Source organism: Ovis aries, chromosome 19 (genome assembly GCF_016772045.2).
Source record: "Ovis aries strain OAR_USU_Benz2616 breed Rambouillet chromosome 19, ARS-UI_Ramb_v3.0, whole genome shotgun sequence".
In the NCBI taxonomy this organism is placed as follows: domain Eukaryota; kingdom Metazoa; phylum Chordata; class Mammalia; order Artiodactyla; family Bovidae; genus Ovis; species Ovis aries.
Window position 1 is genome coordinate 38,774,248 of NC_056072.1, and position 25,207 is coordinate 38,799,454.

The 25,207-nt window shown below is 40.1% G+C and overlaps 1 protein-coding gene across 23 annotated transcripts in view; it reads left to right on the forward strand.

Annotated features, from left to right (window-relative positions):
* CADPS (calcium dependent secretion activator) overlaps positions 1-25,207 on the forward strand; it is a 478,855-nt gene that overhangs the window by 229,772 nt on the left and 223,876 nt on the right. For all 23 annotated transcript variants that reach the window (XM_060402261.1, XM_060402259.1, XM_060402264.1 and 20 more), the window contains exon 6: positions 3,257-3,378. In XM_060402261.1, coding sequence (XP_060258244.1) covers positions 3,257-3,378 — 122 coding nt within the window. The remainder of the gene's footprint in view (positions 1-3,256; positions 3,379-25,207) is intronic.

The following is a 25,207-nucleotide window of genomic DNA, read 5'->3' on the forward strand; positions in this document are numbered from 1 at the left end:
TTGCTTACAAATGTTTATAGCAGCATTATTCAGTATAGTAAAAAATGGAAACAATCTAAATGTCTATCAACAGGTGAATAAATAGACAAAAATGAATGCTCTTCACCAATTAAAAAATAATAAGTTACTGATACATTTTTAAAAATACAGACAAACCTCCAAAACATTTTGCTTAGTGAAAGAAGCCAGATGCAAGAGTCCACATATTATTTGATGCCATTGATATGAAATGTCCAGAAAAGGCACATATCCAGAAACTGAAAGTAGGTTAGTGTTGCCGAGGACAGGAGGTAGAAATGATCATAAGGAAACTCACTGGGAGAGAGGAAAATGTTCCAAGCAGTGATTTGTTATGATAGTTGTACAACCTAATACATTTATTGAAATTACCATATTGTACACTTGAAATGGTGAATTATATAATATGTAAAAGATAATAAAACTCAATAAAATTGACAGGAATAAAATCTCCACACAGAGCATAGCCCTGGAACGTGTGTTTTAAGGAGCTATCCAGGTACTCCTTACATACTCCAAAGTTGGAGACCCATTCATAAAATACGAAAGCTCAAACTCTGTAAGGATTTTATGATAATCCAAGATAGGAAACTAAGAGACTAGATCAAATTTCTGTAGATTTAATTAAAATTTGTAAAGATTAAATTAACATTCTAGAACATCATTGAGGCTTGCTGTGAATGAACTGCCGGTAATTTGTTTTACTGTGCTCAGTTCAGATTGGGATAGTCACATTGCAGTATTTTCAGCATGTATCTTGCAAGTGGAAGAGGCAGTCTTCAGTTAAATATAGAGCACTTGGTGCATGAAAAAATCACCAGTGTAATTTCACACAGACTCCCTTCTTTTTTTAAATACTGCCACCTGAGATACTGAATGCTTTTTCTTAGGTGTCTTTGAATTTGATGATTGCCAATTAAAGGTGGCAATTTATTCCCTACTGCCTCTTGTCTTTCTACTAAAAGGTGAGGGGAAAGTGGTTTATTGATCTTCATGAAGCTTTTAAGTCTGTAATTTTCTGATTCTTTATCAGTGCTCAATATTAAACAGCTGATTGTCAAAAATACCCATGTGGATGAGTCCCCAGCCGTACCCCCATGTGTACATGATTCAAACAGGTTGTAGCTTGTAAGTGCAAGTACAAAATGAAATGCCCTAGGTTTCCCAAATACTTTGTAATTAGAACGCTAGATTGCTCATCATTCTAAGTCAGCAAGAGAAGGCCTTGTGTATCTGTTTGTGAATGTGTTTTGGTGGACACAGGAAGGGGAGCTAAAAAGAGGCAGAGAGAGAGAGGACTGTCATCTCATCAGGGCAGACTAGGTTTGAAATCGCAGGCTCGTACTAGATAAATTTTGTGTAGTTATAGAATTGCATGGCTGGAAGGGACAGAAGAGAACAGTCCCCTGAAGCAGGAGAACTGATGTCCAGGAACACAAGGGGAGTGTCCTTGGGCAGGTGGTGGTTGGGGAGAAGTGTTCTGATGAAAACCAGTAGGTATCTAGAATCCTTCACCATCATTCACTCAGTGAATCCTCACAACAACCCTTCAAGGCATTTGCAGATATGGAAACAAAGCCTTGGAGTAGTTAAGAACCTTGTAGATCATTACACAGCTGGTGAAGATGCAGGTTCAGGATTTGAACTCAGATCTTTAAAACTCCAAAAATTGTGTTCTTTCCCTAGAGCCTCTTATTTTTTTCATTTGATGGTTCTTTCCACCTAGTGAAAAGATGTTCAGTTACATGCATCATCTCATTAGATCCTCACACAGTAGCCATAGAGAGAGAGAGAACCTGTACCATTATCCCCACTCTACAGATGAGGAAACTGAAGCTCAAGAGATTTAAAAGTAGAGTGACTTGATGGTCAAGATTTGCCCAGTATCTGATGAGTGGTATACTGGCTTCTGGATCTGCAGCATGAGTATCTGCATCACCAGGGAACTAGTTACAAATGAGAGGTCTTGGGCTCTACCCAAGACCTGCTTGTCAGCAGCTAAGTGGGTGAAGCCCAGCAGTGTCTGGCTTATCCTTCCAGGCAATTCTGATTCACACTGAATTTGAGAATCCCTGGGCTATTATGCAGAAAATTGACTTGTGAATCCTGAGGCAGTGCAGGCCCTATTGTCGTAGGCTTCTTTGAACTGAGCCTGTTAAAGAAGTGTGCATTTTTTGCACATCCATAATCCTTCTCCGTGTGTAATGCCATTAGCTCTTTTGGAGTACAGGTCAGTGATTTGTTAATATCCCTTGGTCTTTATCGATCTCTGACGTCATTTGTTCCTGATTTTTAAATCCATGTCTTTTCCTCTCTTCTCTGCTCCCTTCCCTCTGATGAGTGGCAGTGTGTACCACTAAATATGAAAATAGCAGGTGATTGAATGGAGTTGGAGGGTAGTGGTGGGAAATGCCAGGAGCTGTAAATAATATAACTTGGTCAATCCAAACCCAGCCTTTTTCTCAGTCTAGACAGAGAGTATACAATTGTAGGCTTTTTTTTTTTTCCACTCTACAATGTTAGCCTGCACAGAATTTATTTATTTTATTTCTCTGTCTTAAAATTGTTGTCGAAATTTCAAGTTCAGATTTCTAACTTTGACTCTGATTCAGGTTTTCATTTTCTGGTAGCAGAAGCTGGAGTATTTGGTGATCCATTTACCTCTAGACCGAAGTAAAGCAAGGGAACAGGGGCTGTGGCAAAGTAGCAGTTGCCACCTTTGAATGGAGCTCTCCAGTTTGCCACAGTCCCCGTCACTCCCTTTTGCATCTCTGACTCTCATGCCAAATGGTACTTGCCCTTTATCTTAGCACTTGTGTTATCACTTACTTTTTGTAAAGAGGAAAGTGAATGTCTTGGTCTATGTCTCCAGCAGGTTCTGAGTTAAAAGCTAGACTCTATATTTTTTTAAGAAAGGAGAGTCTATTTCCTGTGGAAATGAAAAATCAAGATCTTATGTGTTTTTAACACAGAAAAATGTAGCCCATTCCACTTAATCTGGTTCCTGTGTGCATCTAAGTTAGTGAACCTTGTCTTTCCGTCTGGGAGGCAATAAGCTACACTATGAAGAATTGCATCTTTGTGCTGGATATGTCCCAACATGGCTGGTAGACACCTGATTGAAGTTCTCAGATACCTGTTGGGGTTTTGTGTATATGGTCTTAATGTATCTATTTTCCTCTGGCTGATGCTGTCCATAGACTTTGACAGTAAATTCTGCTGTGCTCTCTGTTTGCAGGTGGTGATCATGGAAGTCCAAGGCCTCAAATCCTTGGCTCCAAATCGCATTGTGTATTGCACGATGGAGGTGGAAGGAGGAGAGAAACTGCAGACCGACCAGGCCGAGGCTTCAAAACCAACGTAAGTTGTGTTTCTCCGTGGTTCACCTTCCAGGTGGTTCTTCTCATTGGCATCATTTTGGCCAACTCCCAAGTTGAAGCTTGGTTCCCCCAGAAGAGTACAGTGACATCCACCTTGTTTATTCTCCAGACAGAATGACTTGACTGCATTTTCACTTAGCAGCCTTAATAAGGGTTCCATTTCTTCAGAGCAGAGAACAGAAGGAAATATGAGATACAGTCTCCTTTCTGAAGATTTTATGCATTTACCTGACAGAGTTTAGTCATCACCTGCTGGTTTCAACAGGATATGCAGGGGAGCTTGATAGAATTTTTTAAATGATATTTACTAAATAATATTTGGTTTACAGTATAAGCATTTTTTCCAAAATCTTTCTCTGTGTGCCACAGTTATGAATATATCAGCTAAGCAGTACATTACATGAGGCACATTCCATTAATTTGTTAGGTAAACACATATTTATTAAGGACTCCCTGTGTGTGTGTGTGCAGTGCACGGTTGCACAGTGGAGAGGAAAGTAGTCTTTGTTATAGCCCAGCAGAGCTTTCAGTTGAATGGGGGAGCGGAAAAAGAGTCTCACAAATTTATAGCTACAAATAGATACAAATACTGAGAAAGAAGGAGTGCTTTGTGAGGAGACATCAGGGGAACCTGAACCAGTGTATAGAGACAGATTCAGAGCAGACCTTCCTGAGAAGTTATAAGACATTTAGGCTAGTATTATAAAAGCTGAGCAAAGGAGTTGGGAGTAGAAAGAGCATTCCACGCAGAGTCAGCTTGTGCAAAGGCCCTGTGGTCAGCAGAGGCCCTGTGGCATGGCAGCATTCAAAGAAGGCCAGTGGGGGTGGAGTCCAGAGAACAAGGTATGACATAATCTGCCACGAGGCAGGAAGAGGCCACACCATAAAGAACCTTACTAGACCACAGAGAGGATGGATAGACATGTATGATTAGACATGTGTTTTGAGAGGATTACCCTGGCTGCAGTGAAAAGGGCTGGAGTCACTGTAGGAGGCCACTTAGGATTCTATTGCATTGGTTCCCGGGAGCTATGATGATGAATGTATTTGGGTCAATAGACACTCAGGCTGCAAAAAATTCTTGAGAGATCACTGTTCTCTTCCCTCTCTCCCCACTGCCTCTTTCCTTTTCTATCTCAGTTAAACTAGCCTAGGATAATGAACATCTTTTTTATTATTGTTAATTCAGAATAAAGTCATAAAAAGGATAACCCCTAACAGCAGCTCTCCTCCCTCAAAGCATTATGAGCTGTTTGGCAGAACATGAATAACATACTGAGATGTTCAAACAAAATAGTTCAAAGAAAGCACTGAATGTTTCCCTGACTAGGGAAAATCGGAGGGCATTGTGTGCCTTCAAGTGGTTCTTTGTATGAATACGCAAAGGCCTCAGATGCTCAGATCTGGGTGAAATTAACTATCGGGTGGAGGAGGAAATTGGAACCAAAGCAACTTGTCACACTCCATCCTTCCTCCCTTTTTAAAAATTTAGTTTCAGACTGAAAATGAATGCGGTTTCTTTTTTATCACCATTGATAAAAATCCCAATTTTCCCCCAGCTGTCACCATAGCCTGATCATAATCAGTGCTGCTAGGGTGTTGTATAATTTATATGTGTTTTTGAAACATGTGTCATGTGGTGGGAAGAAAAACTTCTTTGGTGTTCATGCTAACCTTTTACGAAGTTGAGCCCGATATAGTGTCATATGTAGGGAAGGAAGGAGAAGACTCTGATTATTTGAACATGCTGTTGTTTGATACCAGCTACTTAACTCAAAATGTAATTCATATCAGTTTATGGGGTTTAAAGGTTTCAGTTGCCAAGGTGAAGGATGAGCTGATTTTCATGTGCATATGAATGCTTAAAACAGAGTTTCAGATTACAAATATTGTTTCACATATATATTTACTGACTTCCATATATGTGGATTATTATGTCCATATTAATAAACATCTCACACTGAAGCATTTTGCTTTTCTAGCTAGAAGTTAAGTTTTTTCTTTATTACTCTTCAGTCAGTGAGTAGGTATTAGCAGAACCCCATAGAGGGCTTGTTTGTATTTTTTATTTTTTAATACCATAAGAACGCAGCTTCCATAACTAGCATCAGGTCAAATCAGTCAGTAGTGGCTAACTAGAGTGCTATTTTGAGAGGGTTCTGAAGCCAGATCTATAGTCAGAGGAAAATAAAGCATGATCAATATGAAAAAAGAGGTACGAGTGGCTTGTGTTTGCCATTTCTAGAGTATCTCAAAGAGGTCTACCATAGTTTATGTTTCTTCCCGCCTCTCCCTTTCTCCTTCCTATGTCAGATCTCCTTATAAGCTCTGCTCAGCTGCCTTCTAAAGCCACAGTTGTTGCCCACGTCTCTCTCCCTTTTTCTTCATCATGGCTCACTGCTAACTGCTGCTCTGCCTCCAGTTTCACCCGGCAGGATGAAGGAGCCTGTGCACATTCACACAGGCGCATTTTCTTCTTCCCTCTCGTTTGGACTCACTCAGAATCCTCTTCATCATTTCTTTTCTCTGAAGCTTGTATTTCTTCTCCTTTCCTCCTTGCTTCTGCTCACAGTTTTTCCCATTACTAATCTCTAACTCTCATCTCTGCTACTTGATTTTGATTACCCCAAAAAGTACCCTGTGGAGGGTCATCTTTCATCTGCCCTAATAACTCCACTTCATCATCTGACAAATTTAGCCCTTTTCCTGCCCTATTCATCTTCTGATTCTTTTCTCTGACTATTCTACAACCAACTGATGCCCATTCTTTATTGACACATTCTAAAACCAGGATTCCATTGAAGCCTGTTTCATTTAGTACTTATAAATTCTATTGTTGCTGCTACCAAGTATTTTACCCATTTGCTGGAACTCTAATATCTTATCACGTCCTAGCCTATAAGGAATTTGGCTTTTTCTTTTTTTCCAAGTACAGTCAGAAATTCAGGAGTATAGTGCATAACCCAGTTTATCCAAGAATATATTTTTTAAAACTCTAACGTATAGAATAATCCAAAAAAACAAAGACGGGAGAGTGGTATCATGTTCAAGTTGACTTTGGGAAATGCAAGGCATTACATTTCTTTCTGAATTATTCAGTGCATATTGGCACTTTAAAGGCTTTGAAGATTTACCAAAGAAAAATAAACCTTGTTTTTTGTTGATCCATGAGTTTCCCAAATGATATTCAATTAACCCCTATTAGCATCCATTGGGAACAGGCAATGGCACCCCACTCCACTACTCTTGCCTGGAAAATCCCATGGATGGAGGAGCCTGGAAGGCTGCAGTCCATGGGGTCGCTGAGGGTCGGACACGACTGAGCGACTTCACTTTGACTTTTCACTTTCATGCATTGGAGAAGGAAATGGCAACCCATTCCGATGTTCTTGCCTGGAGAATCCCAGGGATGGGGGAACCTGGTGGGCTGCCGTCTATGGGGTCACACAGAGTCAGACACGACTGAAGCGACTTAGCAGCAGTAGCAGCATCCACTGAAAATGCTGCTCTGTATTGTTCAAACCTAGCAGTGGAGGGTTCAAGCTCTCACCTCCTTCATCAAGGTTGCATCTTCTGTTATAACCAGAGCTCTGCCCCCAGGTGGTCATTTTGAATTAGGTGCCTGTTATAAGAATGCTGTATTCATGAGTGAGGTACATTGTGTGGTTGGAAAAAATGTGTGTGAGTGTGTATGTGTACCCCTTCTCATCTTTCACTGTATCAGTCTCTTGGCTACATGTGGGTTATTCTGAAGCAGACCATATATCCTCTCAATTCTGTTGTCCTCCTCTCCTGGGTTTTTGAAGTAGGAAGCCAAAATATACAATCAGATTTTTCAAGAGATATACTTACTTTAAAAAACATTGCCTTCATTTGCAACATACCGTTTCTGCTTTGGTAGGAAACTGATGAGGGGGCTGAGGCAGGAGTCACTGAAATCCCACTTTTCAATGAGCTTCTCAGGAAGGCGTGGAAATGGAGAGGCAAAGACTGTGGTTTCAAGAACTCAGATATATTTGCCCACCTCCTGTGAAATAGAGCAGAGGGATTTTCTTACCATAAGGCAGTGTTTTTCTTCTTTTTTACTTTTTATTGAAATATAGTGGATTTACAGTGTTGTGTTAGTTTCTGGCGTACAACAAAGTAACTAGGTTACATATACTTTTTAATATTCCCTTCAATTCTAGCTCATTTCAAAGTACTGAGTATAGCTTCCCATGCTATACAGTAGGTCCTTGTTGGTCATCTATTTTATATATAATAATTTGTCTCTACTGAAACAAAACTCCTGATTTTTCCCTCCCCAGCCTTCCCTTTTGGTAATTGCAAGTTTGTTTTCTCAGTCTGTGAGTCTGTTTCTGTTTTGTGGATAAGCTCATCTATGTCATATTTTAGATTCCACATGTAGTGATATCATATGGGATCTATTTTCCTGTCTCTGATTTTACTTCACCAAGTATGAATATCTCTAGGTCCATCATGTTGCTGCAAACAGCATTATTTCATTCTTTTTTATGGCTGAGTTATATACCACTTCTTTGTCCATTCAGTTGTTAATGGACAGGTTGCTTCCATGTCTTGGCTTTTGTAAATACTGCTGTTGTGAACACTGGGGTGCATATATCTTTTCAAGTTAGTGTTTTCTCCAGCTATATCCCCCAGAGCAGGATTGCTGAATTTTATGATAGTTCTGTTTTTAGTTTTTTAAGGAACTTCTCTACTGTTCTCTATAGTGGCTCTTACCAATTTACATTCCCACCAATAGTGAAGGAAGCTTCCCTTTTCTCCACACCCTCTCTAGCATTTGTTATTTGTAGATTTTTTTATGATGGCCACTCTGACTGGTATGAGGTGATACCATACTTTAGTTTTGATTTGCTGTTCTCTATTAATTAGTGGTGTTAAGCATCTGTTCATGTGCTTTCTAGCCATCTGTATGTTTTACTAAAATGTCTATTTAGACATAGAAATGTCTGTTTAGATCTTCAAAGGCAGTGCTTCTTGAAGGGTGGCACTCTTACTCTGCTGATAACAGAGATCATGTTAGGTGTTAGGAAGACCTAGAATTGAGTAACATGAAGTCATATGATAAAGAAGTTACCCCTCCATGTATTTTTCAGTTTTTATGATCAAGTCAAGGAGAATGCTTATATTGGTTCTGGTAAATCTTTAATCTGAGGAGGCTTACACATAGCTGTGTAAAGAAGAGAAGCCAACAGCAAAGGAGAAAAGGAAAGATATACCCATTTGAATGCAGAGTTCCAGAGAATAGCAAGGAGAGATAAGAAAGCCTTCCTCAGCGATCAGTGCAAAGAAATAGAGGAAAACAACAGAATGGGGAAGACTAGAGATCTCTTCAAGAAAATTAGAGATACCAAGGGAGCATTTCATGCAAAGATGGGCTCGATAAAGGACAGAAATGGTATGGACCTGACAGAAGCAGAAGATATTAAGAAGAGGTGGCAAGAATACACACACCTGTACAAAAAAGATCTCACGACCCAGACAATCACAATGGTGTGATCACTCACTTAGAGCCAGATATCCTGGAATGTGAAGTCAAGTGGGCCTTAGGAAGCATCACTACAAACAAAGCGAGTGGAGGTGATGGAATTCCAGTTGAGCTATTTCAAATCCTAAAAGATGATGCTGTGAAAGTGCTGCACGCAATATGTCAGTAAATCTGGAAAACTCAGCAATGGCCACAGGACTGGAAAAGGTCAGTTTTCATTTCAATCTCAGAGAAAGGCAATGCCAAAGAATGCTCGAACTACTGCACAATTGCACTCATCTCATAAGCTAGCAAAGTAATGCTCAAAATTCTCTAAGCCAGGCTTCAGCAATACGTGAACCATGAACTTCCTGATGTTCAAGCTGGTTTTAGAAAAGGCAGAGGAACCAGAGATCAAATTGCCAACATCTGTTGGATCATCTAAAAAGCAAGAGACCATCAGAAAAACATCTACTTCTGCTTTATTGTCTATGCCAAAGCCTTTGACTCTGTGGATCACAATAAACTGTGGAAAGTTCTGAAACACATGGGAATACCAGACCACCTGACCTGCCTCTTGAGAAACCTATATGCAGGTTAGGAAGCAACAGTTAGAACTGGACATGGAACAGTAAACTGGTTCCAAAACAGGAAAGGAGTAGGTCAAGGCTGTATATTGTCACCTGGCTTATTTAACTTCTGTGCACAGTACATCATGAGAAACGCTGGGCTGGAAGAAGCACAAGGTGAAATCAAGATTGCCAGGAGAAATAACAATAACCTCAGATATGCAGATGACACCACCCTCATGGCAGAAAGCGAAGAAGAACTAAAGAGCCTCTTGATGAAAATGAAAGAGGAGAGTGAAAAAGTTGGCTTAAAGCTCAGCATTCAGAAAACTCAGATCATGGCATCCGGTCTCATCACTTCATGGCAAATAGATGGGAAAACAGTAAAAACAGTGACAGTCTTTATTTGGGGGGGCGGCTCCAAAATCACTGCAGATGGTGACTGCAGCCATGAAATTAAAAGACGCTTACTCCTTGGAAGGAAAGTTATGACCAACCTAGATAGCATATTAAAAAGCAGAGACATTACTTTGCCAATAAAGGTCCATCTAGTCAAGGCTATGTTTTTTCCAGTAGTCATGTATGGATGTTGAGAGTTGGGCTGTAAAGAAAGCTGACTGTTGAAGAACTGATGCTTTTGAACTGTGGTGTTGGAGAAGACCCTTGGGAGTCCCTTGGACTGCAAGGAGATCCAACCAGTCCATCCTAAAGGAGATCAGTCCTGAGTGTTCATTGGAAGGCCTGATGTTGAAGCTCCAATACTTTGGCCACCTGATGCAAAGAGCTGACTCATTTGAAAAGACCCTGATGCTAGGAAAGATTGAGGGCAGGAGGAGAAGGGACTGACAGAGCATGAGATGGTTGGATAGCATTACTGACTCAGTGGACAGGAGTTTGGGTAAACTCCAGAAGTTGGTGATGGACAGGGTGACCTGGCATGCTACAGTTCGTGGGGTCTCAAGAGTCAGACTGAGTGACTGAACTGAGCTAAAACCTTTAATACCCCTATCAGCCTCATACTCAGAGCCTTTGGCAGACAAGAGCCTTCCATTAGAATCTAATAGCGTGATTTAGATCTCATTTAACTAAAAATGTTTTCTGTGTACTGGGTCTTGGAATGATTTAAATGAGAATCGATTATCTTTCCTGGGTGTCTCCTTTGAAGTTTATGTATAAGGGAATGATGTAGAAGGCAGACATTTACATTCTCTTAACAAGCGTACTTGGGATGCTCTCCTTACGTCCAGCTAGTGCTGGGGCTGTGGACATAAATAACAGAAATCAGGCCTTGGCCTCATGGGTCATTCATTCTGGTAAAGGACACAAAAAAACTAATGAATGAAAAATATACGCGGTAATAAAGATTGTATTTTCTATTACCTTCCAATCATGGTTGGTGACATAGGTTTTTCTTTCTAAAGACCTATATTAACATTTAGATAGTGAATTAATTTAAATAAAATATATTAAGCAAATAATAACACAGGTGGTACCTAAGTATGATTTTTTAAAAAATCATGTAGCTATCTGTATTGGTATGTGGGAATGGCGAAGATTGCAAAGATGATACACAAATTAATTTGCAGAAATGGTGTAAGGAAACCTGATCTATATTCCCTGAGTGCAAGATGCAGCCCCAGATGCCTGTCCTTCTCAGTGGATTCTCATGGCACATGCTGCCATCTAACTATAGCATGTGCTGAGGACTAAATACAAGAGAAATGTAAGGAATTCTGCGGAAAAGAAAGGCAGCTGGAGTTAGCAGCCCAGCATTGTGCTAGCTTCTCTGAAATTATATTCTTCTGAACTGAAGCCAAGAATGCCACTTGGTATTTTATTATTTAGCAACTTTGTTATTCCCTGACAAACCATGGGCTTCATGATATCTGGATTTTATTACTGTCAGGAATTTGAAAATACGATCAAACCTTTTCCCTGACATTTTCCAAGAGAATAAGAAACTAAAATATCCCAATGATATGCTGGGCTGTAGCCATAGCATTTTCTAATGGCATCTTATCTGATAGAACATATTTTTTATAAAAAAAGAACAAGAACAAAATACAGAGGCTTGCTATAACATTTTTCTTCTGTGAAATATATTATTTGTCCTAATGGTATAATTCAGAGTGGGCCGGGCTTATTATGCCCAAATTATTCTTAGAAGCACGGTTCCATTAAATTGCCCCACATTAAGTCAGTTACAAAGTCAGAAAGGAAGTCATGCCCTCGGTTGTTGTCTAATGCATCATCTTCTTAATGGTACTTCCTTCTTCAATTTAGCTAAAAATCTTTTCCTGTGTACTTGGAATGGTTTAAATGGAAACAGTGCATTTCCTGAATGACCCCTTTGAAATTTAGGTATAAGGGAATGGTGCAAAGGGTAGCACTTATATTCCCTCAACAAATGTATGGGGGATGCTCTACTTGTGGCCAGCAAGTGCTGGGGCTACAGCTGTGATTAGCACATCAAGCCCTGCCCTCATGAAGTATACAATCTAGTAAACGGCACAAGCAGTAAACAAGTGAATAAATGAATATACATGATAAAAACAGAATGTAATTCAGTTCTGTAAGAAATGAACAGGCTACTCCAGGAAAAAGAAGCAGGGATGTAGCCCACTCAGAGTGTGTAGTGTGTGATATAACACATGAAGGATGAGAAAGATCCAGCCATTAAGATTTTAAGCCAGTGAGGGGAGGGTACAATTGGATTTCCATCTTGAAACCTGAAGCCTCTTTACGGACCAGAATAAACTCGAGACCATGGAAGTCTTGGTCAACAAATAAAACAAATAAGAGCCCCTACAGTATAAACTGGGAGATAATACAGACATGGCCTTCAATTTTGTAGAGCCTTGAAAAAGCTGGGTGGAAACATCCTCGTGCCTGGACCACAGAGTGATCAATTCTTCAGGAGCCACTTTAAGTTTTGAGAACTGCAAAGCCACCACGTGGGAAAGGGAGTGCGGCCTCCTGAGAATCAGCTTCTTTATTATCTACCTTTCTTGAATCTTCAGCTCAAGGTCATAGTCCAGAAGACAGTTATACTGAGTGAGAACTTGATGCCATTTCTATGGATTTTCCTTTCTGAGGAAAAGGCTTAGCTTCATTCAGAGTTAATTAAATCATAAATGGTAAAGGCCAACACTGACCCAGAAATTCAGTTTTGCTAGGCTCCCTGAAGATGTCTGAGTTGTGAGGAAGCACATTTCTAATCACAGTTTGCCGTGCTCAGAGACCAGAAAGCCTGGACCAGAAGCCACAACTTGTGTTGACAGCCAGTTTGTGTTTGCTTATGAGCTGGAGGGTGAAAGGAAGCTGGCTGCTAAAGCAACAGTCGACAGCACAGTAGAAATGAACAGATGCTAGAGAATAAGCTTTGGAGAAGGTGCTCTGAGTGCTGCATCTGGCTCCATCCTCAGTTAGCCACCCTCTCTCATGTAGGTCACCAAGCTTTCCAGCTTCACCACATCCTGAGAAGTGGTATCCAAGACTCCTTCTCCCTCAAGAGTGCTATAGTTTTGTTTTGATTTGTTTTTTTCTTCATCTGGCTGATCCTGAGAAGAGCCATAGTAGCAGAACTTAATGTCGAATTTTCAGGCAATAACATGAAGTTGTTTAAGATGTCTAGAGTTGATAGGAGTTCCAGAATCGGATTATTATGTGGTGACTGGCGTTTGGCAATTAGACCATGATACTCCATCCAGATGTGAGAAATTCATGAAAGTTCTGATTTCATGAAGAGTCCTACATTGGCTGGGTATGAAACAGCCAATGTATCAAAAGCTATCAAGCTTTTTTGATAGCTCTTTAAGAACTAAGTGACAGTAGGTCCATTTCCTTTCTAGCTCAGCTTCTCGAGTACCTTGCCAGAGCTTACTTGGCAATTACATCTGATGATGATGTCATCTGAGAACTGGCTTTATTGCCCGTCACTGTCCAGTGGAAATCTAATTCAATATATGTCTCCCCAGGGCTTCCCAAGTAGCGCTAGTGGCAAAGAACTCTCCTGCCAGTGCAGGAGATGCAAGAGATGTGGGTTTGATCCCTGGGTCAGGAAGATCCCCAGGAGAAGGAAGTGGCAACCCACTCCGTATTCTTGCTTGGGAAATCCTATGGACAGAGGAGCCTGGTGGACTACAGTCTATGTGGTCACAAAGAGTCGGACATGATTGAGCACAAGTTGGGTATAAAGAATGCAATTCTGTACTTCAGTCTCCCAGGAGGAAGCTTCGCCAATTGCCCAGTGTGAGAAACCACTATTATTTGGTATTTAGTGATCAGGGAGAATATAGGGTGGAATGTCATACAGTCACTTACCTGTAGTAATGAGATACAACCCCGAAACTCTAAATTCTCACTAATAAGAAAACAAGAGTGGCTTGGTTTAGATTCATCGGGGCACAGATGCAGTCTTGTGTTATGCACAGGAGCTCAGAATGAGAAGGAAGAGTGCTGGGTTTGAATCTCAACTCTGTGACATTGGGCAGGTCACCTCTTCATGCCTTATTTCCCAAATTCTTGAGAAAATTAAGTTAACATATATAAAACACTTAAAAACAGTGCCTGTTGCACAGTAGTCATGTTAGCTGTTATCATGGCCTCATTTTTGTTTTGGAGGGAGAAGGGAGAGATGAGGAGAAAAAGTGAGCTGGGTCTGAAATAGTAATCACTAACATTGATCCAGCACTTTCTGTGACCAGGTACTATACCAAGTATTTCTTAGGCAATGTCTTCTTTAATGCTCTACTGAAATTACAGTATAGGAACTATTGTCATTCCCATCTTACTGATGAAACTGCTGAGATTCAGGAAGATTAAGTGATTTGATCAAAGTTGCACAGATAATACAGAGCTAAGCCAAGAGCCAAATGTAAAGTCTTTATTTTTAACTCTTTCTGAAAGAAGTCACTCCCCTAAGAGAAAGTCTTTTAATTAGCATTAACTACTCAGCAGAATGGTCTAACAGGCTCATTTCCTTTCCATAAACTCAGTTTTCTTGTGGGTTAAATCACTGCCCCTGTCTAAATGGTGATGAATGTGCTGTCTCACTGGTGTTCCATGTCAGTGCAGACACTCGGCTCCGCAGCAGATTCCAGCCCATAGGGAGCCACATTGTATGGTGTTGTGTGTGCAAGTCTGCAAAGAGGCGGCCCCTGCCCTGGAGGTGCTTACAGAATCCCAGGAGAGCTGCTGCTGAGCCTCATCCCTCTTCAGAGAAATCGTTATCAATAACAATTGTTCCTACCATTTATTAAAATACAGCAGGTGGCAGGCACCAAGCCACCTGTTACCAAATGGTACAGTCACACAGAACTGGGTGTGAATCCCAGCCTCACTGCTCACCCACTGGGTGACCTTGGGCAAGTGGATGCTCCTCACTGGGTTTCAGTTTCTTCTGATTTAAAATGGAGACAGTAATACATCCTGTTCCCATGGAACTAATGTTGAAAAGTGCTATGATTCAAGGTAAGAGCTGAGTCCAGTGGATGGCATATTGTAATCTCTTGAGAAACATTGCTAGTAGCAAAAACTCAGTATAATATCAGTGAGTCCCGCATGGTAGTGTTAGGAAATAGATGCTCATTTTCCCCTCCTTACATATTAAAAAAAAAGCTTAGAAAAGTTAGGCAGGCTTTGCTTAAATCCTACAACTCCCAAAACCTAGGTTATAGGATTCCAAGTACGTGAAAAGCAAAGAGCCAGGTCTGCCAAAGGAGAAAGGGGTCTATTGCTAAAATGCTTTCCAGTGCATGAGAACAGATGCTCGAGCATGTATCTAATCATATAGGACCCGGTATCACCCAAAATATCACCTGGGTATTTGTGTCATCCAAAGCTGAGACAATCCTAGTTTGGACCCCAGTTGTGCCACTGACATTGTTACAGTGAGTAGGTTTACTGAATCCTTCGGAACCTCAGTTTCTTCATCTGTAAAGTGAGGCTAATAATACTTATAAAGTTGTTGATGAGGTATCTATTTAATAATATATGCTGAGCATTGGCACAAATGGAAGGCTGTTATTCTTATCTTTATAATTATTGTTGCCATCACTGGAGGCAGGATGGAGAGGAAAACAGCACAGGCCATCAAAGTCAGGTGGTGTGAACTAACGAAGGTTAAGATACTTTCTCTTTCAATTAGATATCCTTTTGTAGTCTGCCTTGAAATGTATTCATTTACATTTTGAGGGAGGGCGAATTCCTGCCACCCCACCATCCCTCTTCAGCTCTTTTGGCTGGTTGAATTATTAAATCAATAATTAAATCAATTAAATCAATACAGTCAATATGTCTCATAAAAACAGGTCCCCCAAAGTGACCAAACTAGGCTATTTATATATCATTTATAGACAAATTATTTATTTGTGAAGATTTAACAAGGGGGTTTTTGCTTAGGGTAGGAGACTAATGAAGAAGCAAGAAAGTGTATTTTTATAGTCTTCTTACCCTTAAACCACCAGCTCAGTGACAGGATGCTTTCTGTCCTGGTGTATGGAAGATACAGCTACGTGGGAGATTTATATCCTGCTGTTGGGGCAAGAAAGAGATCAGAGTGTGTTTTTATATCATTTCCCCCTACTGACTGTTCAAGTAACTCTTAACAATAATCAGTGCACTATTGTGGCATATTAGGGCAACCACACCTCTGAGCCCCAACAATATATAGATTCTTTACTCATACTTGTTAAAATCCATGTATCAAATTAGTTTTCCTATAATGCCTTACATGTATGATGGTTAATAAATCTTGGTTGACTCAGGTCAAAGCCTTAATGTCAAATGGTGAAGGACTCTGCGCAAAGGTAAAAAGTGGGTCCGTAGAATGGACTTGGAAACCTCTTTAGAATACTCATGGCCATAACTGTCACTGTGGCAGAGATATCTCCACTCAGACTAGTTCTCAATATCTGAAAGAACAGAAATGGCTGCAAATCATCCAGAAGAACAGGAAAAAACCCTGAAAAATAAAGTCAACCCATTTTGTGAGTTCTTCTTGACACCAAACCACTATTACTTTTCAAGTATGAACAAAGTACATACACACTACGCACATCCTGTCCAAAGAATCACCGGGTACATCACAGGGTAAAATAATTTTGGAAAATTCAGGAGTGTCTTGACATTTAGCTAATTAAGGCAAGGTTCTGCTGTTATGGTATTCTGGCCTGGGCTTCCCTGGTGGCTCAGAGGTTAAAGCGTCTGACTCTAATACAGGAGACCTGGGTTCAATCCCTGGGTTGGGAAGATCCCCTGGAGAAGGAAATGGCAACCCACTCCAGTATTCTTGCCTGGAGAATCCCATGGACGGAGGAGCCTGATGGGCTACAGTCCATGGGGTCGCAAAGAGTCGGACACGACTGAGCGACTTCACTTCTTCTAACTTCTGCTGTTATGGATTTTTCTTTTGTAAATTTGCTAGAGAGAGAGAAGGAATACAGAGATCTTTTGTCTACTGTTACTTCATATATCGAGCAGTGCAGTAGAGTTGCAATACCAGTGTTTGAGAGTTGTTAGGAAAGAGGAGTCCGAGGCAGGAACGTCGCTGTCTGAAACCCTAGTTCTGCTCTGCCATGCCTTGTCACCTTGCTTTCCTCGCTGTTGTGTCCGCTACCCACTCCAGCAACAGAACTAGGTGATTTTCTGCTGAGCCAAATATTTGAAACTTGAAAAATGCTTCTCTCTCTTTCTCACTCTCCTACCCTAGAGAGACCCCAAACAAGACACACCTCGAAACGAGCCTGGTCTTTGGACATGGCAGCCTCTGGAAGAGCTCATTGTGCTCTTTTGGTCATTTGTGATCAGAATTCACCCCGTGGGCCTGCTACTCGGTGATCCCTCAAGTATTTGTCGGTCAGGAGGAGAATCAGATCACAGGGAGAGGAGCACAAGATGGCATTCTCCATACTCTTTTGCTCATTCGTCTAGCCCTTTCTTCCTTTTATCTTGTTTATCTGAGTGGCTGCTATATGCTAAACCAGGTGCAAGGTGCTGAGGATACAGCAGTGAACAAAAGAAGCAAAAATCCCACCATAATGGCACCCACAATCTAAGGGGACAGGCAAACAATAGAAAAGGCCATTGTAGGTCAGTGAGTAGAGATGCATCCAAGTTTGGCTTTGGCCTTACTGTTTAGTCAGAATCTGTGTACCTTTGCTTTAGCCTTGCCTTTGGAATGCCTGACAGTCAGATCATATCTCAAAGTCATCTCTGGCATCTTTGCACTTGAGTATGGTCAGTGATGTAGATAATCATCATAGGCAATCGGTGTGATACTATCTGAAATAAAAGCAAGATATGTATCCTGCCTTTTGTTAATATCTACATATTCTGAAATATAAGTGAGCATTCCAAATGTGTATTAGAATAAAAAATCTTTCTATATGCTTTGTATATTGAAATTCTGTCACTGATTATATATATACACATACATTTATTGTCAAATGTCAACATAATAATGTACCTTTAAAATTTTATTTTATATGAAAAAATTAAGATTGTCAAAGAGTTAAATAAGTAGGTGACTATTAAAATAATATAACTGGGTATCTTTAGGATGACTATCATATTCCATTTGAGCCAAGAAATCTTTGTAAAATTTAAATAATTGTCAAGGCAGAAAAATTAAGGTTAGGCTATATCATAATTCTAATCTTTCGGTAGACCCATTTGCTGTTCTAGCATTCATCACATTATACAAGAAAAAGATTAAATTTACGTTAGTCAGTTGCTATCTGAAAGGAAGAAAAGCTTAATCATTTGCTTTCACTGTTAGTATTTCCCCACACTGTCAGAATTGACCCCAAAATATTCTACCTCTTCACCAAGCTCAAGGCAAAGTAAATATCTCTTTGGCATCCATCTTTAAATGTGCCATATAACAGCACCAAGGGGACATGTTTAGCTGATAGTGCTAGGAAATTATTGTTCCTACACCGCAATAACAGAAGCTTGAATTGTTACTATTAAAACTGTAATAATAAAATTATAACTAAGTTACTAGCTTTACAAATTTAAAATAATACTTTCCTGAATTGTATTCCTCTCAGAAGTACAGGATAATATTTTTAGATAAATGATTAAACCTGTTAACATCTCTTTATATTATTTTTAATTAATTTTTATGGGAGTATAGTTGATTAAAAATGTTATTAGTTTCTGTTGTACAGCAAAGTGAATCAGTTATAAATATACATATACATATATCCAGTATTTTAGATTCTTTTCCCATATAGATCATTACAGAATAGAGTTCCCTGTGATATGCAGTGGGTTCTTATTGTTATATATAGTAGTGTGTATATGTCAATCCCAATCTTAAAATTAGCCTTCCCACCCTTTTCCCTCTTGATAACCTTAAGTTTGTTTTCTATATCTGTGACTCTATTTCTGTTTTGTAAATAAGTTCATTTGTACCCTTTTTTAAGATTTCGCATATATACATTAAAATACACTATTTTTTTTTCTCTTTCTGACTTCACTCAATAAAATAATCTCTAGGCCCATCCATGTTGCTGCAGATAGCATTATTTCATTCTTTTTTTATGGCTGAATGATATTCCATTGTATGTATTACCACATCTCTTTTTATCCATTCAACCATAGATGGACATTTAGGTCCCTTCCATGTCCTGGCTATTGTGAATAGTGCTGCCACAAACACTGGGGTGCAAGTATCTTTTGTTTCTCTCCAGATACATGCCCAAGAGTGAGATTGCTGGATCATATGGTAGCTCTATTTTTTTTTAAATAATTTCACTTGATTCTTGTATTCTTAACAGCTTATTCTGTGACGTTAATACTCAACTTCAGTCAAATATTTATTTGTCACCCTCTATCCATTTGTTTTTCATGCAGAATGCAGGTTTAGGGCCCCTTGAGGTCTGCTGTAAAGAAATGATGCAAAGAGATTTGGTGGAGACTAACTAAGTTGACAGAAAGTGAAGTCACTCAGTCGTGTTCGACTCTTTGCGACCCCATGGACTGTAGCCTACCAGGCTCCTCTGTCCATGGGATTTTCCAGGCAATAGTCCTGGAGTGGATTGCCATTTCCTTCTCCAGGGGATCTTCCCAACCCAGGGATCGAACCCAGGTCTCCCACATTGTAGACAGACACTTTACTGTCTGAGCCACCAGGGAAGTGACAACTAAGTTGGGAAAAAGCAGCTGTTAGAATGAGGTTAGAAAGTGTCAGAAAGTGTCTCCAAGAGTTGACAGTTAAAACAAGAAGGAGCTGGTCAGACAAAGAGCTGAACAGAGAGACTGTTGGGTTCAGGGACCTTAAATAGAAACTGGCATGTTTGAGGGGCAGATAAACAGCCAGAGGGGCTGGAGCAGAGCAAGGTCAAAGGGAGACCAAAGCAGGTTAACAAGGATGGCTGAAGGTAGATCCCACAGGGTCTGGAGGCCAAGGTCAGAAGTTTGGATTTTAAGCGTGAAAGTTATCTGATGGTATTTATGTGTTTAAAAGATCTTTCTGGCTGCTGTGTGAGGAATTATTTCATGGGTCATCATGGAAGCAGGGACACCATTTGGTAGGCTGTTGCAGTCGTGTGGGAGATGATGGAGGCTGCTGGTACCCAGGAACAGGAGTGAAACAGACAAGTTCAAGAAGATGTGGTGCATACAGACAGTGGAGACTCAGCCATAAGAAAGAATGAAAGGATGTCATTTGTAGCAACACAGCATGGATGGACCTAGTGATTACCATGCCAAGTGACAGAAGTCAGACAGAGGAAAACAAATACCATATGATATCACATGTGGAATCTAAAAAAAAGAATGCAGATGACTCTCTATATGTTAATGAAACAGACAGACTTATAGAAAATACACTTATGGTTTGGGGAAAGGAACAGAGTTGGGACAAATTAGAACTATGAGATTAACAAGTATAAGCTACTACTCATGAAACAGATAAGCAACAAGGATTGCTCTATGGGATTTACTGTATAGTTCAGGAAATTATATCCAATATCTTGTAAAAACCTATAGTGGAACATAATTTGCAAAAACAACTGAATCACTATGCTGTACACCAGAAACTAATACAATATTGTGAACCAAGTATACTTCAATTAAAAAAAAAAGATACATTGGGACCTCAAATGAAGACTTTGCTCATACCCATTTTCTACTCTTTTCCAAGGGGAGCTCTATGCCCTCAGACATAGTACTGTGTTGCATTCTAGCCCTTGTCATCTCTTGGTTCTCCCTGTTTGTAGGTGTTTCAGTTCAGTTCAGTCACTCAGTCGTGTCCGACTCTTTGCAACCCCATGAATCGCAGCATGCCAGGCCTCCCTGTCCATCACCAACTCCCGGAGTTCATGCAGACTCACGTCCATCGAGTCCGTGATGCCATCCAGCCATCTCATCCTCTGTCATCCCCTTCTCCTCCTGCCCCCAATCCCTCCCAGCATCAGAGTCTTTTCCAATGAGTCAACTCTTCGCATGAGGTGGCCAAAGTACTGAAGTTTCAGCTTTAGCATCATTCCCTCCAAAGAAATCCCAGGGTTGATCTTCTTCAGAATGGACTGGTTGGATCTCCTTGCAGTCCAAGGGACTCTCAAGAGTCTTCTCCAACACCATGGTTCAAAAGCGTCAATTTATTGGCACTCAGCCTTCTTCACAGTCCAACTCTCACATCCATACATGACCACAGGAAAAACCATAGCCTTGACTAGATGGACCTTAGTCGGCAAAGTAATGTCTCTGCTTTTGAATATGCTATCTAGGTTGGTCATAACTTTTCTTCTAAGGAGTAAGCATCTTTTAATTTCATGGCTACAGTCACCATCTGCAGTAATTCTGGAGCCCCAAAAAATAAAGTCTGACACTGTTTCCACTGTTTCCCCATCTATTTCCCATGAAGTGATGGGACCAGATGCCATGATCTTAGTTTTCTGAATGTTGAGCTTTAAGCCAACTTTTTCACTCTCCGCTTTCACTTTCATCAAGAGGCTTTTTAGTTCCTCTTCACTTTCTGCCATAAGGGTGGTGTCATCTGCATATCTGAGGTTATTGATATTACTCCCGGCAATCTTGATTCCAGCTTGTGTTTCTTCCAGTCCAGTGTTTCTCATGATGTACTCTACATAGAAGTTAAATAAGCAGGGTGACAATATACAGCCTTGACGTACTCCTTTTCCTATTTGGAACCAGTCTGTTGTTCCATGTCCAGTTCTAACTGTTGCTTCCTGACCTGCATACAGATTTCTCAAGAGGCAGGTTAGGTGGTCTGGTATTCCCATGTGTTTCAGAATTTTCCACAGTTTATTGTGATCCACACAGTCAAAGGCTTTGGCATAGTCAATAAAGCAGAAATAGATGTTTTCTGGAACTCTCTTGCTTTTTCCACGATCCAGTGGATGTTGGCAATTTGATCTCTGGTTCCTCTGCCTTTTTTAAAACCAGCTTGAACATCAGGGAGTTCACGGTTCAGGTATTGCTGAAGCCTGGCTTGGAGAATTTTGAGCATTACTTTACTAGCGTGTGAGATGAGTGCAATTGTAGGTGTTTATTACCCCCCAAACCTTGCTTTTGCTCACGTTATTTGCCAGTGTGTACATTGTGGTTCCAGTGTCTTGGTGACTGACCTTGAGTGCATTGCAGTCAGCAGGCATCTCTTGCAGCCCCGTGGGTCCTGGATGTGCAGCTGGGACAGTCGGTTCCCTGGCTGGGCCTCTTGTTCTCTGTGAGGATCACTCCACAGCTGTGCTGCATCCGTCCCCTCTCCACCTTCGCAAAGATACACCTTTTACAGAACGCTGCATGCTGACGTTAGGGTGACACTGACACCAACCAAAAACGAAAATTAAAGGCATTTGCTTCCCCCTTAAGCTTACATGCCCTGCTTGGTGTAAAAGTCAGATTGCACTGTGCTTGGGGAGTATGAATGTGAAAGCATTTCAAGAAGTAACCTACAACAGGCTCAACGTCACCAAACAAGGCAGCAGCTCTCTGTAAATAATGTGAGTGTTGAGTACTTAAAGTCTTTCTTAAGAGCCATTTTTAGTTATATTTAAGTAAATGATGTTAGTCTCCAACTTCACAATGGAGTCTTAGACCTAGGATTCTCCTAACAGGTGCAGCTGCTGAAACAGTGTGGGTGGAAAATACATACCTTGTACATAAACATCAGGTAATATTTTCTGTTTTGTATAAAGCACCATGCTTGTTCTTATTATTGACTTAGTTTTAAAAATCAGATTTGATGTTTCAGATCAAAAAAGTCATATGTTGACAAAAATTGAGACAAATTGTAAGGAGAATTTTTACGCATGATGCCAATATCTGTCAATAGTGAATATAAATGTCTTGGTGGTGTTTTTCCAGTTTGCAGTTCTGTATCTATGAGTGTGTATACTTAACACCATAAATGTAGGCACATGATACAGACCCTTGTATGGAAATCTTTATATTCATTTATGGTTGTTTCTTTTGGAGAAATTCCTGGGATAATGGTTCATAGTTATTTCCTATTGGTGAGTAGAGTGACCAACTCTCCTAGTTTGCCCAGGACTTGCCAGTCTTAGCACTAAATATCCTGTGTCCTGGAGCATGTTGGGATAGTTGGTCACCCTGTTCAAGTGAACACAGATTTTCAGCCTCCGTCACCCTGCAAGCAGGGTGCTGGGGAGAGGATATGATTGATAGTCACTTGATGAGTTTATTTATTGGGAGCTTCAGCCATCAGGATGCTGTCTTTGTCTCTGGGGCCTCAGAGAATTCCTGGCAGCTTTTAAACTTGAAAGTTGCTCAGTCTTGTGTGACTCTTTGAGACCCCATGGTCTATACCATCCATGGTATTCTCCAGGCCAGAATACTGGAGTGGGTAGCCTTTCTCTTCTCCAGGGGATCTTCCTTACCCAGGAATAGAACTGGGGACTCCTGCATTGCAGGTGGATTCTTTACCAACTGAGCTATTTGGGAAGCCCCAAATTAAGATGCGATTCAGTTCTTTGTATACAAACAGCAGACAAGTCATTGTGCTCAAATGAAGGTCATTCTCTGGCCTCACTGAGCAATCTTAATTTGCTTCATTAATCTGGATACATAAAAAAAGCTCACAGTTAAAATTATTATATAAACAGCAGAGTAATAGTTGGTGTAACTTAGCAAGCAGGTTACATTGTGATGTTTATACATTGAGGTGAGAAGAATTAATTTCTTAGTTATATTTGTATAGGATCTTGGGTGAGTAAAGCATGGAGAAAAAACAGAGTTGCAGAGTAAATTATACAGGGAGAGACAAGGCACATGAAACAGACACATCTCATTGCAGAAATTTTCCAGATCTTCTTCAATAACTAGTAATAATATGAGTCCTGTTTGGAATAGAGTTTGGGAGTTAGTTCCTTCTCCATTTTTTTTAACTTACTGATATCCACATTGTGTGTTAAGTTCCAGTGAAAATGTGTCTGCCAGGCAAGTCATGGAACCAAGGTTAATACCACTGGCTTTAATTAAAGTAACCTAAGATCAGCTACCAACTTCATTACCTAATACCTAATTTTTTCTAGGATCTAGGAAAAAGTATTGTACACAGAAAAATACATAGTAAAAAAAAAGATATATTTTCCTCTATATAAGTATATAGAGAAAAAACAAAATAGTATAAACATAATTGAGATGTAGACATAGATATAATTTGAGGAAAGAATTTTCTCTTCCTTTTGAAATTTCATATCTCTTTTTAAAAATAAACTAAGAAAAAGATTTGACCCATATTCAAAATGGAGCACTTAAGAAATAAGATGAGAAATGTACATAACCTTGAGGACACTCTAAATGGAGAGGCAGTTAATAGGGCTTAATTCTAAACCTAGGTTGCCAGGGTAACTAAAACCATGTTTCTTGAAATTGACATCAAGCACCTTGTTAAAAAGTGAGGATAAATCACAGAAAACTCCAGACCAGCAGTATTTGCAATGATTTTTAGACCCAAGGTGCTGATTAGAAGTACATACTTTCTCTGCATGAGGTTAAATTTAATCAAGGGACAAGTGATTAAAATTTCTTCCTAGGATTACTTATTTTAAAAAGAAAATGAGATAGTGCAGATACAAAAATATTGTCAGTTCAGCCAAAACAAAAACTATGGTTTGATGGGACTCTGCTGCCTGGCTGTTCCAGATCTCTTGATCCACTTTGCATCCTGGTATATTCTGGTTGTTCTGCACTGATTCGTATTCTGTTTCCTTATTTATTTAGCAGTCATTTATATAAAGTAGGAACCAGACACTGCTTTAGCCACAGGAGTACAACAATGAACAAGACAGTCTCTGCCTTCAGAGAACCTGTATTCTAGTGGGAGGAGACATTAAGTATGTAAACAAATAAGATCACCAGGCTCCTCTGTGCATGGAGCTCAACATTCAAAAAACTGAGATTATGGCATCCAGTCCCATCACTTAATGGCAAATAGATGGGGAAACAGTGGAAACAGTGACAGACTTTATTTCCTTGGGCTCCCAAACCACTGCAGATGGTGACTGCAGCCATGAAATTAAAAGATGCTTACTCCTTGGAAGAAAAGTTATGACCAACCTAGACAGCGTATTAAAAAGCAGAGATGTTACTTTGCTGACAAAGATCCATCTAGTCAAAGCTATGGTTTTTCCAGTAGTCTTGTGTGGATGTGAGAGTTGGACTAAAAAGAAAGCTAAGCACTGAAGAATTGATGCTTTTGAACTTTGGTGTTGGAGAAGACTCTTGAGAGTCCCTTGGACTGCAAGGGGATCCAA